Here is a 14,091-nt window from a genome sequence, read left to right as displayed (position 1 = left end):
CACACACACACACACACAAAGACACACACACACACACACACATCCACACAAGGGACGGACAGACACTGTGGACGGATACGAGGCAACATCATCAGATGCTGCAGGTAAAAGATTGACGCTTAAATTCACACATGCATTGTTGAACGCACAGCCGTTTGGGCCTCACAGGTTCTTTATCAGAGTGAAAACGAGTACCTGTTTACTTTTTATTGACTTCCAGAGCACCTCAAGGTGTATTACCACGTTTGAAGACTGAGCACTTGAACATATTTCAGTTTTCTAAACACAACTTCAGCAGAGGCATTATAAAATTCTGCATAAAATTTCCCACTATGCATTCTGAATATGATTGTATAAAAGAGCCCAAACTGACATGTTTGTATTGGGGTTTTTATGTCTAAGCCAACAGGCCAAAACCTGGTCCATGCACGAAGCACAATTCATCTGCAGTCGTTCACGTTGTACGATGAAAAATGTCATTTGAGGGGTTCGTCTTATTTCATTGTCCGGCTCGTCGTGATGCAAATGAATGTGGATGCTTGTGAGCTTGTTCTTTGACAGCCCGTGCTGACTTAATGCTGTTACCATTTTGTCTGAGTTATGGTCACATTAAATGAAGACGTGCAACGCAATTCAGAGCACCATAGCGTCAGCTTGTTCCATTATGCAACTCGTACAATGAATATGGAGCACGGGAATTGAGAGGCAGACACGGAGACAGCTCGCCTTCAAAGTAAAAGTTGCCCGTTTTGAAACATGACAGTGTGAGCCGCCGCAGCATTTATAAAGTAAGTCCAACTTGTATGTGTGGTTGTGGCTTGGTTGTGTGCATGGCTTAAGTTAACCTCTCCAACCAAACACAAAATGTTTACCTGTCCATCAGCGTAGCTAACTGTTAGCTTGAGACAAGATTAGCAATGCTAACTGTTGTAATGTTAGCTAACAAACAGATCAAAACAATGTTTCAAAAATAAATATGTAATGATAGAGGAATGGTAATGGAACTGTAGGTAAATGGTTACATATATGTGTACAACCTACTCAAATATACAGTATTGTTAATGTGAATGTATACACCATTGAGGTAAACTGGAAAGATTATATAGATTATACTGAGTTACGTCCCAGCTGGTTTTCAAACTAACTGGTTTCCTTACGCTAACAGCGTTGGGTTTACCTAAAAGCAGTGTGGTCTGCAGATTCACAAATATATTATTGATGATTTTCAAACAGCTTCTCAAATCTACTACGAATGTCCAGGTAACATTTTCTTTGGGTTGATCGAACAACTGGTTACATTGGGCGTATTGAAGGAAATACCCAAACATATTTATCAATATTATTTTTCTTCACGCCATGGTTAAGAAATGCTCGGGTTTGATATTTTGATTGATTAAGATACGCCCAAACCCAGGAAGCAGGTCAACCATGAAAGTCCTGGTGGCTCCCTGTGCAGCACAGTGGACCTCGTAAACGCCATCTTGCAAGAAACATTATCGGCAGTGACATTTTTGCGGATGTGAATCCGGTGACGGTCGCAGACCACAAGTGCAGCTGTTAAACACGTAACATAGTTAACCAGTTAGTTTGAAAACCAGCTGGGACTATGCACATAGGAATACTTGGACCCCACTGCTGCTGATGCCATTTGATGTCTGTTTATATTTGTTGCATAAGGTGAGTTCCCCAAGGGTGACAATGTAGAAAGGTGTTGCAGGTAAACTGCATATCAGGCACAGGAGGAACAGAGGGTGTAATCACAGGGGGGTTGCACGTGTTTTACAGCTGGCTTGCTGAATGCCTGAGGAATCACACAAGAGAGCCAGTCATCACCAACAAGGTCTGCTTGCATCGAGGCAAATTTGCTGTGAGGGGAATTTCTTTATTAAAAGGGAACATCACCCATCAACAGAGAAGATTGCCTGGTCATCACTCATTGAGCATGTCGAAAAGCTCAGCTGCTGGCCAGGATGGTCGCTACAATATATATATATATATATATATATATATATATATATATATATATATATATATATACACACACACACAAATACATGTTAAATCCCATATAAAATGAATCAAGGGAAAGTCACTATTTAAACCAATAAACTGTTCTACTGTACATCAGAAAACACAGTAAACTGACTGATTTTGTTTACTTTTAATTACCACTAGCCTTGTTTTATTACGTTTTATTTGTTACGTTTAACCCAACACAAGTTTTTCCTCCAGCAAATACACACAAAAGAAATTTGGATGAGGAGGATCCACATTGGGCTTTCTTTGTGCAATTTTGCATAGTACTCATTGATGCTTTAGCACCCAACACTAACCTCATTGTGGTTTTGTAGGTGCAGGAGTTTTCTTACCAGTCATTAGTTTGCTAAACAGAAACATATTATTTGCATAAAAGTAGTGGATGGAAATGCAAAATAATAACGCAATGTCTCTCTGCAAATTCTGTAAAAATATGCACTAAATTTGGATGGAAACTCAATGATAAGGAATTAATAGTATAGTTTATCTAAAGAAAATGCACTGCCGTTGTGTAAATGTAAATGAATGGAGGCTCCCTAGTCGATTCAGCCTTGTTAAAGAACTACTGACTGGTAACCAAACCTGTAATGCATCCTAATCTTCAGGTAATCTGACCTAAAACACACTGTATCGTGTTCAACTCACATCCATGTTCTTTTCAAACAAGCAACACCATGACATGTACTCAATATTAAACACGCACAGGCGTGACAACCCAATACCCTCTCATGCAGAATATGAAGCGTGCAGGACACATAGTCTCTCTCTCTGTGTGTCTGTGAGTCATACGATCGCATGGGTGTGTGCTGCCCTGCCTGGACAATGCAAGTGTGAATGAGTCTGAAGTGTCTTCCCTGGAGAAGGTGTTGGCTTTCACTGACTTTTAAATACATATACACACTCTCTCTCACACACACACACACACACACACACACACACACACACACACTAAAGGACAGGCTAGTCTTTAACTATTGACCAGGTACAATGTGTATGAGTTAAAAACGCTCGCAGGCAAGACAGACAGGCAGACAGGCAGGAAAGACGACTTCCATTCACATGGTGTTAATCCTACAGGACAAAAGGTGTGAGAAGAATAGGGCCTTTTTTTTCTCCCTTTTTTTTTACTCAGTGCACAAATTAACAGCATCTGCTTGTCAAATTACACACTGTTTACTTTGGAATTATGCTATTTATCACACGCACTGACGCACACAGATCTCACACCCTGGAAATAACGTGCATTTCATTCCTTGATCTGATAAACACCTGGCATTAGATTGTGTTTCACCCTTTCTTTCATTCGCAGTTGGCTACGTGTACACTTCCTCTTCTAACCTGCTTGCAAACGTCTATGCTTCTATGTTGGCTTGGAGATACTGATTGAGAATGTTGATTTTCCCAATGCAACAACTAATTGAATGACATCGTTAACAAGTGCAAGACTTCACCAGTGCAAATCAAAATGATGAACAGATGGAAAAAGTGCAACTCGCCATCGTTTTGGAAAGTTTTACTAATCTTTAATGACATCATGTCACTGATTGGCTTGGCTGTTTGAAGGACTTAGACATAGATGTCTGACTGACCTCAAAAGCACAAATAGAGAGTCATGGTCATATATCAAACATCTATGCTGTTTAACTACAGAACAACATGTGTCTGAAGTTAAAAAAGAAAATCAAAACTAGAGATCAAAGGCTTTGCCTTATTATAAATAAATATTGTACTGATGACAGATTTGTTTTTGAAAGGGTTTTGTAGAAAAACAAGTTCATATTTCTCAAACTAGAGTATTGAAGGACATGTTATTTTGGTACTGAAAAGCAGGTGTTGTGCATGTGTTCACTGCACTGAGTGATCACACATTTAGATATCTGGCAAACTTGAATGTTGCCTTTCATTGAAATATTTTAACCCTGACGAATTTTACTTGGGATGTTTCATTGGTTTTACATGAGTTTCCCTGCAATAATAAGTTTGATTATATAACTTTACTATAAACTTTATGAGGTAAGAACCCCCCGAGTAGAGCTGGCCGATGTATCAATAATACAAGCAGGACAGAAGTAAAGAAAACTACTGATTATTTTATATGGAGACTTGTATTTGAAAAAAAAAGACAGATTCCAGTTCTGTTGACCTCAAAATCATTTTAAATTCCTCCAGCATTACTCTGTCCTTCTGAGCTTTTAGACGTTCTGACTGAACGCTTTTATAGTCAGTTCAGTTTGAACCTTTGGAGGCGTCAAGAAAAAAGGAAATAGCAAAAGCTCCAAGTTAAAAACAAAAACATAGAGTTGTGAATGGAAACTATAGTTTGAAACATGTCAGCACTTATTTTTACCACTATACGTGCTTGCCAATAAATAATGGGTGAAAATGCAAACACTAACAATGAAATATAGCTGCATCATCAACACAATTAATATTCCTCCATAAAAGTGGGGAAAGGGAATCAAACTGAGTGAATCAGCATTCCAGGAGCAAGCATGAGCCCCAAAAGGTATTTCATATGAGGAACCTCGGTCGACCAGTGTCTCCCTGAGCGGGAAAAAAGCTAAATTTACTAACCTTGGGTCTCTGGGATGAGAAAGATTGAAGGGCCCATGTCCCTATCTGCTTGTCAGTTTTTTTAATGGATTCTGGGAAGGAAGAACTCTTGCTCAAATAACTAGAGCAGATCAAGGTCCAAGTGACTGAAGCATTGTGTTTTTCATCTGTCAATAAAAGATGAGTTTTTAATGGAAAGGGAGGGAGAGATTCGTGTCGGGTCTGACAGAGACCTTGAGTGACTCACTTGCTCTGTCAACCCACCTCGCTGCCTCTTTCTCTTTTTTCTAGCGCTGTCTGATTCTGTCTCCACCTTTCTTTGGCTCACTCTCGTAATGCTTCTCAGCCTCTATTTCACACACACACACACACACACACACACACACACACACACACACACACGCAATGTAATAACTCACTCACCCATACTAGACTATTTTCATTGACGCCACATAAAATGACCTTCAGATCACACACGCCGAGCACACACGCACACCTCAACTCTCTTTCATCCTCTCCTCTTCACATAGGTGAAATGCAGGAAGGACAGGGAGTCAGCTGATTGCCTAAAAGGGGAGAAAGCACTCAATTTCCACATTTTCCATCTGCACTTTCCTCAAGGCCCGGACAGTTTAATCAGAGTGTGTGAAGAGTGGCGACTGCAGGAATAAGATTCACAGAGTTTTACGTGCGATGTCTGGTCGACTGAGTGGGTGCCGAGCTGATTGATTAATTGACTGGCTGGGTAAATGAGTGATTGATTAAAGACATGATTGCTTGAATGGTTGGCTAGCTGGCTGACTGACAACAGAGGGTACCATGATGAAACAAAAGAACAAAATAACCATCCCGAATCTTACTCTCTCTCTCCAACTTTGCAGGTTATACTGCGAGCCTGCTGAGCTGTACTTGTTATTCCACGTTGCCCCGGGCTAGCCTAAATTATTAGTTTATGCAAATGGTAAAAAGAGGCCATTTCAGCATCTAACTGAGTCACACATACACCCACACACACACACACACACACCACCTGCAGTCCAGAGCAGAGCAGACAATGAAAAATGCCCCAGAACACATTAGTGCTTTTCAACATGGAGTTACAGCAGCCACGAGGAGAAAGCTAATCTATATCCTCCTCTGTAGTTGTGAATTAAAAGCTGTTCACCTGCAGTGCAAACAGCAGTAAAACACCATTAATGCCCTGAAAAGACCATAATATGTCCATGAGACACATGGCTGACACCCACCCGCAATCCTTCAGCAGACAATAACAACACCCCCAGAACGGACAGAGATGTGCAGGACAGCATCAGACTGGAAGCCCCCCCGGTTATGATGGGCACATTGTTCAGCGAGGGAAATGGGAAAATAAAGGTTGTATGAACAGAATAGAGACCCATAAACTGAGATATACACACCTGCATGTTGGAATGATGAAATAAATGAATCCAACTCAAAACTTGGCTTTCAAAAAAAAGCTTCAAGTGCATGTTTATTCACAATGCACCACCCCTATATACTGTTACCATAGGTAGGAGATCCCACAACAAAAGAAAGTGATGGGAGAAAACTCATCATTGAGAACATTATATCATAATATGCTGTTATGTTTGAGTAAGCAAAACGTGTTTTTAATCCTGATTATAAAAACTTACTAAATAGTGAAGTGCATGGAGTCGTGTGTGTGTGCGTGTGTGCGTGTGTGTGTGTGTGTGTGTGTGTGTGTGTGTGTGTGTGTGTGTGTGTGTGTGTGTGTTTTTCCTTGTACTCACCGGAGATCTCTGTCTGGGGCACGTCTGCTAGGGTGAACCCTTTGCCGCTGTAGAACTGCCGCAGGTCGGTGCAGGTTCGGTCCGCCCCGGCCACCGGGCCCGGTGCTGCGGACAGACACAGCAAAGCACACAGGAACACCGGGACACGCATCTTCGGAAGTGTACTCCTTCTCTCCTCTTTCTTTTATTCTTACAGTCAGTCGGAAAATCCTGAAGATTTCTGGTCCGAATGAAGCGGAATGAAGTCCCCCTGTCTTCACTGTTGTGTTGCTATTTTTTTTCTTTTTTTAAGAGTTTTCAGCGTGTCAGCAGAAGATGCGTCCCCCGTTCAAACTGCACAGAGCTCCGGTAAAGTAACCCGGCAACAGAGGAAGGCACCCTTTGCGGGCAGGTCCGGGGTGTTTCTGCGGAGGAAGAGCTGCGACGCGCGGCTGTAGGTGTCAGGTACACCCCGCTCCTCCTCCTCCTCCTCCTCCTTCTTCTTCTTCTCCTCTTCAGCGCTGCTGCTGGCTGTGGGCTGCAGATATGTCAGAGACAAAGAGAGGAAAGGAGAGAGTGTGTGTGTGTGTGTGTGTGTGTGTGTGTGTGTGTGAGAGAGAGAGAGAGAGAGAGAGAGAGAGAGAGAGAGAGAGAGAGAGAGAGAGAGAGAGAGAGAGAGAGAGAGCAGGTGTCGCTCAGTCAAAACCGGTGCAGATCCACCACGCGCAGCCAACCCGTTAATGTCAATGCAAATCAGCCGGTTTGAACAAAAGAGCGGAGCCCGTTGTTGTACGTGAGGAGCCCGACAGGAGAAGAAGCGCCCGGTAAATCCCTCTTTCCAGGCTTTGGGACAATGAGTGTTTGAGGGAGTGTGTTGATGCTCTCTCTCTCTCTCTCTCTCTCTCTCTCTCTCTCTCTCTCTCTCTCTCTCTCTCTTTGTGTGTGTGAGTGCGTCCTCTGCTGCAAGGAGCAGGGTTCCTAAACAGCGCCACCTGCAGGACCTGTTATCAGGCGGGGAAGTGTAGAAGGATGATAATCCAGGGATTCCCCATCAAATATGTATAATGTTTATTCTCATCAATTGAAAATGACAGAGTACATATTGGGTTCATCATTGCTACATGCTATCCTCGAAATGAAGTCTGAAAAATATAATAAATCACAAATAATGACTACATTTATCAAATTTAATGAGTGGAAAAGTCTAACGATGACTTTCGTTCATACAGTCTACATGTTGTGTTGTCCATAACATCTCAAAATTCAGGCGTCCTTTCTGATATATGCCAGCTATTTTAAATATAATCCATCAATAATTGTTTTTTTTAATGGAGTAGATGAAGATGGAGTAGATTAGTTTATTTCTAAACTAAAACTAAATCAAATCATGTCAATAGTAAAATAGTAAAATATGATGATGATTGTGAAATAAACAAATACAATAAATAATACACATTAGAACTGTCACGTTAATGACAATCATGTAACAATCATTTGAGAAGTGATTTAAAAGATGTTCATCAGGCAGGGAGTTTGAAAGGGATCCTGACTGAATTATTCTTCTACGACAGTCAGCCTGCAAAATTGCAATATCAGTCAAATGTCTCCCCGCAGACCCTCATACATGGAGGTCAGGATTTGAGATTCAAGGAAATCTTTTCTTCTGCACACATGGAGAGAAAGAAAAAAACAATCTGAAAACAAAGCCTGACTCACACAAAGCTGCAGACACACTATGTATCCCTGCAGGGAAATCAGCAGCCGGTGAGGATTCAGTGCCTTGCTCTGGCAGGTTTGGTGAACGGAACGATGAAGCTGTTCCTTCATCCTTCAACAGTGCTGAGTCCAAAGGCTGCCCGGGAAAGGTCACCGGCAGCCCAGACATCCTACTCACACCTCAGAAATATAGCTGAAATTAAATCAAATTAAAGGTGAAATTAATTCCACAAAGGATATATAATATCATTTGAATTAGATGTAGTAGAGGAGTCTGAAAGTAACAGCACTTTTAATGCTTTGGACTAAGGTTAAGGCATGCAAATGAATAATAATGGATGCCGCACATCATGGGCGTCGCCACCATATATTGACATTTGCCATTAAAATATCACTGACTTCCCTCTGAAGTTACACAGAGAAAACGGGAAAATGTTGAAACGAAAAAAAAGGTGGTGGAGAAGAGAAAGAAATGGGCGGCACGGACAATTTAAGAAGCTGGGAAAAAAGCCTTGTGTAAATTAACGATGCACTCTCAGATTAATATTTACGCTATCATGATTGTCCACTATGTGATATACACTGTGCAAAAGCTTGTTTTGATTCTGTAGTATAACTACTATTGCAAAGGCATTGTAAAAAATGTCAGTATAACAATGATAGGCCTATTTAATTCTCATTTTCATTTCTAGGAACAAGACATTAGATACAGAAGAGACATCTTCTAAGAAAATGTACTTAATTCCAAAATTTTACTCTCTAATTGTTTATCACAATATTCACAATTAGATTTTTAGTAGTGTGTGAGGAACCATGTAACACTGAAGACAGTAAAACACCAGTGTCCTTTTACTGAACATACATGACAAGTTCATGACGAGTCCCCTCACCTAAGGCTCCGGACGGGAACATCTATTATATGCCTAAAAGTATGTGGACATCCTTATCAGGGGCTGCTTTTCACAGTTTGTGACAGGCCCTTTAGTTGCTATTAATGTGCAGCATAGTTAGCAACAGTTTGTGCCTTTTGTGTTTGCCAACGTCCCCGTGCACAAGGCCAGATCTATAAAGACACGTTTGGTGTAGAAGAACTTAACTGGCATGCACAGAGCCCTGACCTCAATCACACCCAACACCTTTGGGATGAACCTGAATGCGAGCCAGGACTGATCAGCCAACATCAGTACTGGACCTCACTAATGCTCTTTTGGCTGAGTGTGAGCAACGCTTTGCCAGAAGAGTGGAGGAGGTTACATCAACACCCATAGTTGTAATAAGATGCTCAGCAATCACATATGGGTGCAATGTTGAGGTCCCCAGTCCCACTCCTGCCCTTTGGACGTGTCATGTCTTCCTTCATTTCCTGTTCAGTGTTGTTGACTTGGAAATAAAGCTATAAAATCCTCACCAAACATGTTCGATCCACAGCAGACATTGTGATTCGCTATAGTAGGAAAAGCAGAGGTATTATTGGTAATACTGGCCTTTGGTGGACTTAGGTGAACCGCTAAGTCCTAAGTCCTGATAGTGTGTCAGTGGGCCAGCATGTAAAAAGGCCTCTGAAACACAATCAATCATCATTGACTTGATATTTACACTTGTACTTTCGACAAAAAGCACTCAGATTTTCCTCATCAACTGGAAAAGTTGAGCTTAATCATGTGACCGCTCGTTGTTTACCTGGTATTTGGTCCAGGTCGTCATTAATCACTGCCTACACAAACAACAAACCTCACTGAAAGGTGTAAAATCTCAGCAGCCTGAACATGTTGAAGCACGGACCTTTTTATTTATTACTAACCGAACACACGTTTGGCAGTTGTCCATCTTGAAATGACGAAGAATTTCACAACTTCTACTCTAAAATGAAGTATCATGGAATTTACCCGAGTCAACAGCTACTTTGTTGTCTGTTTGAGGACAACTTCCAGGTCAAAGACGAGATTTGTTTTTGGCTGGGAACATCTTATTTTAGAACAAAAGGTTCAGCCAAAAACCTGCAGGTCAACCAAAGGACACACCTGCGTGGTTTAGCTCATTCAAAGAGAAACTAGAGCCCCACTTTCACATCATCTGCTCCGCACCATACACACCTTTAGTGTGATATCAGGGCAAGTGTTAATCCAGGCAATGATTTACCGCCTTGGCAGGCTAACTACCACTAAGATTAATGCATTAAACATAAAAATAAATAAATCCACTTAAGCCCTCCAGGAGAAGCACTTTTTATATCAGTTCACAGAGAGAGAGAGAGAGAGAGAGAGAGTGAGCATGATGACTATCTTCAGTATCGTCAAATACCAGCTTTACTTTCAGACTCTCTTCAAATGAAAGAATGGCATCATTCTGTTGCAGGAAGCCACAATTTTGGAAGCAAATCTTTTTACCAATCCCAACAGTGATTCTCACATTGCTCGTAAGTGTGTCATCATGGCAAAATGTGGTCCTGGAGATAGAAACTCTAGCATGAACGACCACGTTGCAAGGTCTGTAGACACGATAGCGTGATGTTAGCAAGATGCACTAACGCTACTTTGCAGTTGTGTAGTTGAGATCCAAATGAGGGTCGAGTTCAAAGAGAAAGCAGGCTGGAAGTAAGGGTTGGAAGTTTTTAGACCCTTTGCCTGATTCGACGTTGCCAAACGTTGTTGTGATCCCATCGCACAAGCTCCTCTAGTTTTAAACTGATCATTTAAAAAAAATAAATGTTGATATGATCCATCGCAAATTCAAGGAAAATGTAACTGAAATCCGGGTCAACAAAAGTATTAGGTGTGGCTGGAAACTGGTTTGAACTGATATTTGTCAAATAATAAGGTTGTTAATTCCTGCAACAATGTGGATACTGTCTGAATACAAGTAAGTGTTGTCTCAACTTTCGCTTTGGCACCATATTTGTGCAGGATGACAGCGTTGGCACAGGCCACTGAGCCAACCACGTCTAAATGTTGTCAGTTTCATCTATCCTTTGCTCCTTGTTCTCCACACACACACACACACACACACACACACACACACACACACACACACACACACTCACGTAGCCTTTTAGTATCATGCAGCTACATCTCAGGGCCTCATGCAGGATTTTCCAGTGCATGCCTGATATGCATCAGAGCATGAAGATGTCAGGGAGAAAAATAATGAAAGACAAGGCAGCTTAGCCCGCTGCGACCTGTAATGTGTTCGTGTAGTATATTTCTGTTCTACTCAGTGTCTCTATGAGTGTGTGAGTCCACATGACACGTACTTCCTTCACTCTTGGCTAACAGGTAAGCATCTGCAGTAGCAGGCCTGAACAATCAGCGGGCCGCAGATATCATGAAGCTACTTTACCTACAACAAATTATGATGACATTGTAATAACTTTCTGGGCCGTAGCCAATATAAACTGACATCATGGCGTGGGAGAGAACGACTGGATGGCATCCAAATCATCGTCAACCTGCTTCAACCTGAAAAATCAGCATGAACTAAATGCTGAAGGCCAAAGTCAGTTAGCGTTAGTGTAGACGTGAGGGAACAGACGAGGGAGATCGTAGCGTGCTAACTAAGCTAGCAGCGTGGTTGTTGGTCCTGTCCACTGCTTTGGTCCAAACTGAATTACATGTTGAATCTTCAAGACAGAATCGTCCAGCTTTTAGCAGCAGAGCTACACTAACTCATAACTGAGAGCTGTGTTGCCAGTGATTCATGCTCATTTTCAGGATTTCAGGATTCAGGATTGGGGTTTTTACTCAAACATGTTTACAGGCTTTACTGCAACAAAAAAAAAACATGTTAAAATATATATTTTTTTATCATACTGTCTGTCTGGATATACCTGTATTCATCCTCTGTCTAAAATTCAGCTGTCTCTTTAAACCCCTTCTTCCCCAAAAAGCCCAGTATGTTCTGATATTCAGATATTCTCAAGAGCTTTGAACTGAACAAAATTATTCAAATCCGCTAAGTGATTTGAGATTTCTGCCTCTGTAATGACTGACTTTAGTAATCCCTGATTTTTCCTCTCCTGCCACCATGAGGATGACATTTGTGGTTTTAATTGAAATGTCTCAACAAATATCAAAAGTATTGCTATGCAATCTGTTACTGATATGTCAACCTCACGATTGTAATAACTTTGTTTAACTCCCACTTGTGATGATGGACCTGCAGAAACAGATCACAGGGCTTTTATCTGAGCTCTTAAATTTATTGCACCTTTCAGCTCATCCCTTTGGTTTTACAGCCCGCACCTCTATTGAGTTGGTTCAGTCTGGGAAAAAAATTAAAAACCCACCATACGTTACCGCCAGCTACCACACAGCAGCCAGTTAGAGACTGGGTTATGAACATCATAGAGCATTTAGCAGCTAAAGAGCCAGATATTCTCCTCAGGAGTTGGTGCAGACCAAAAACAGAGCTAAAATTAGTGTGAATATTGGACTTACATTCATCAGGTGGCCAGAAATGTCACATTTCACATGTATGATAAGGTTGCTCTGTATATGCTGCATGTGTAGAGGTTACTTCTCAGAAACAATCAGTGGTTTAGAGCATGGCGATTGGGATCATATGTGAGTTAAGTTCTTTTCACACAGAAACTAACTGATGACAAAGTGTGTCTGTCAGCAATACACTTAATCCCTGTTTGCTTCACCAGAGCTGCTCCATGATGGTGTCACAGGCCGAGGATAAGGAGGCCGCCAACCACTGTGAAGTTCATCCGCTTTCAGGGTTTATAAAATCCTAAACACCTAATCCACAATCAGTCACACCACGGCCATACGCATTCCAACAGCAGTTACTGATATTCAAGTTGCTTTCATACACCTAGAAGTTTTAGCAAACAATGGAGATCTCACATTCACAATTAGAGTGAGTGATATATTATCAAATATTATTTGAACACCTGAGGGATAAGAGATGGGATGTTTGCCAGTACCGTTTAAAGGAAAACAGAGCTTGTTCCCAATTCTGGTTGAGGTTCCTCGGTATAGACAAGTACTGACGTGAACTAGAGATTGAGTTTGTGTAAATATGAAAATAAACAACCCATGATAGATAGCTTTACAAATAAACTGTGTCTAGTGCGGGGCATGCATTTCCTTATTTGACATTTATAGTTGTGTCACAGCCTTATAAATCAATAGTAAATCAAATTGTGTTGTTTTGGTAGGCAGGTGGGCTTCCTGGGCGTCGTGGCTCTATACATAGAAAGCCTTTCGCCACGTTTTTTTTTAGCTACTAACAGCTATAAAACCATTTGGAGCTGCAACATGTACACAGTGAGTAATCTGATATAATGTGTGTCTCGAAGGCTCGAAACACTGGCAGGGATAGGAAAATAAATACGATTTAAATAGCACACACACACATGAATTATAACCCTGGGACAGGGTTAAAATAATCAGAGCTCTGATTTCATTAGTGCTGGCACAGACGGAGGATATTATTCAGCAGAGCGACCTCACCAGCTTGTTGAAACAACGTCCTGCAAATCCCCTGCCTGCTCCTTCTCTCCGTCTGTGAACTCCCATTCATCCTGGTTTCACCCCGTTACCTCTCGTCTTACTGGAGGTCTACTTTTCAGTCTCTTATGTCTCTTCCTGTATTTTCGGGGCTGAGAGGAGTATACTGGCCTTTTGCTCTCTTTGGCTGAAGTGCATCAGAAGTTTGCTTCCACTCTGCATCCTCCAGGAATAACAAGACCATTCGGGTGAATGAAAAGAAAATGATAAACCAACGAGTTAAAAAAAACAGTAAAATATTACATTTTAAGACATCTTGAGACATTTTCACACTGAAACAGAATGTATGGGTGGGACAAAACTGTGCCAACATCAGGGTGAGTAATGGGAACACTCCTCCTTCTCACAGTCTTCCTCCTTTGTGCTCTCTTTCTTTCGCTGTCTGCCGTCTTCTCTATTGCAATTTGCATTCAATGATGTCTTTATTTCCCATCATCCCCTGGCACTTTCCTGTGCCAACCAGGCGACCTGTGCCAACTTCCTGCATGCCAATCCAATCACTGTAATCTCTCAAAGGGCCA

The 14,091-nt window shown here is 41.5% G+C and overlaps 2 protein-coding genes across 2 annotated transcripts in view; both read right to left on the bottom strand.

The window, feature by feature from the left end:
• The window catches only part of LOC311014230 (glypican-1-like), a 33,506-nt gene extending 26,585 nt beyond the window's left edge, over positions 1 to 6,921 (bottom strand). Inside the window, exon 1 of the mRNA XM_084010698.1 lies at positions 6,363 to 6,921. Coding sequence (XP_083866824.1) covers positions 6,363 to 6,513 — 151 coding nt within the window. The 5' untranslated portion in view covers positions 6,514 to 6,921. The remainder of the gene's footprint in view (positions 1 to 6,362) is intronic.
• Positions 1 to 14,091, bottom strand: part of LOC311014876 (G-protein-signaling modulator 2-like) — a 305,151-nt gene that overhangs the window by 167,736 nt on the left and 123,324 nt on the right. The window lies entirely within an intron of this gene.

This window comes from Eutrigla gurnardus, assembly GCF_963514095.1.
Source record: "Eutrigla gurnardus genome assembly, chromosome: 6".
Classification (NCBI taxonomy): Eukaryota; Metazoa; Chordata; class Actinopteri; order Perciformes; family Triglidae; genus Eutrigla; species Eutrigla gurnardus.
The sequence above is the reverse complement of the archived record's forward strand: the minus strand, read 5'-3'. Positions and strand labels throughout refer to the sequence as shown.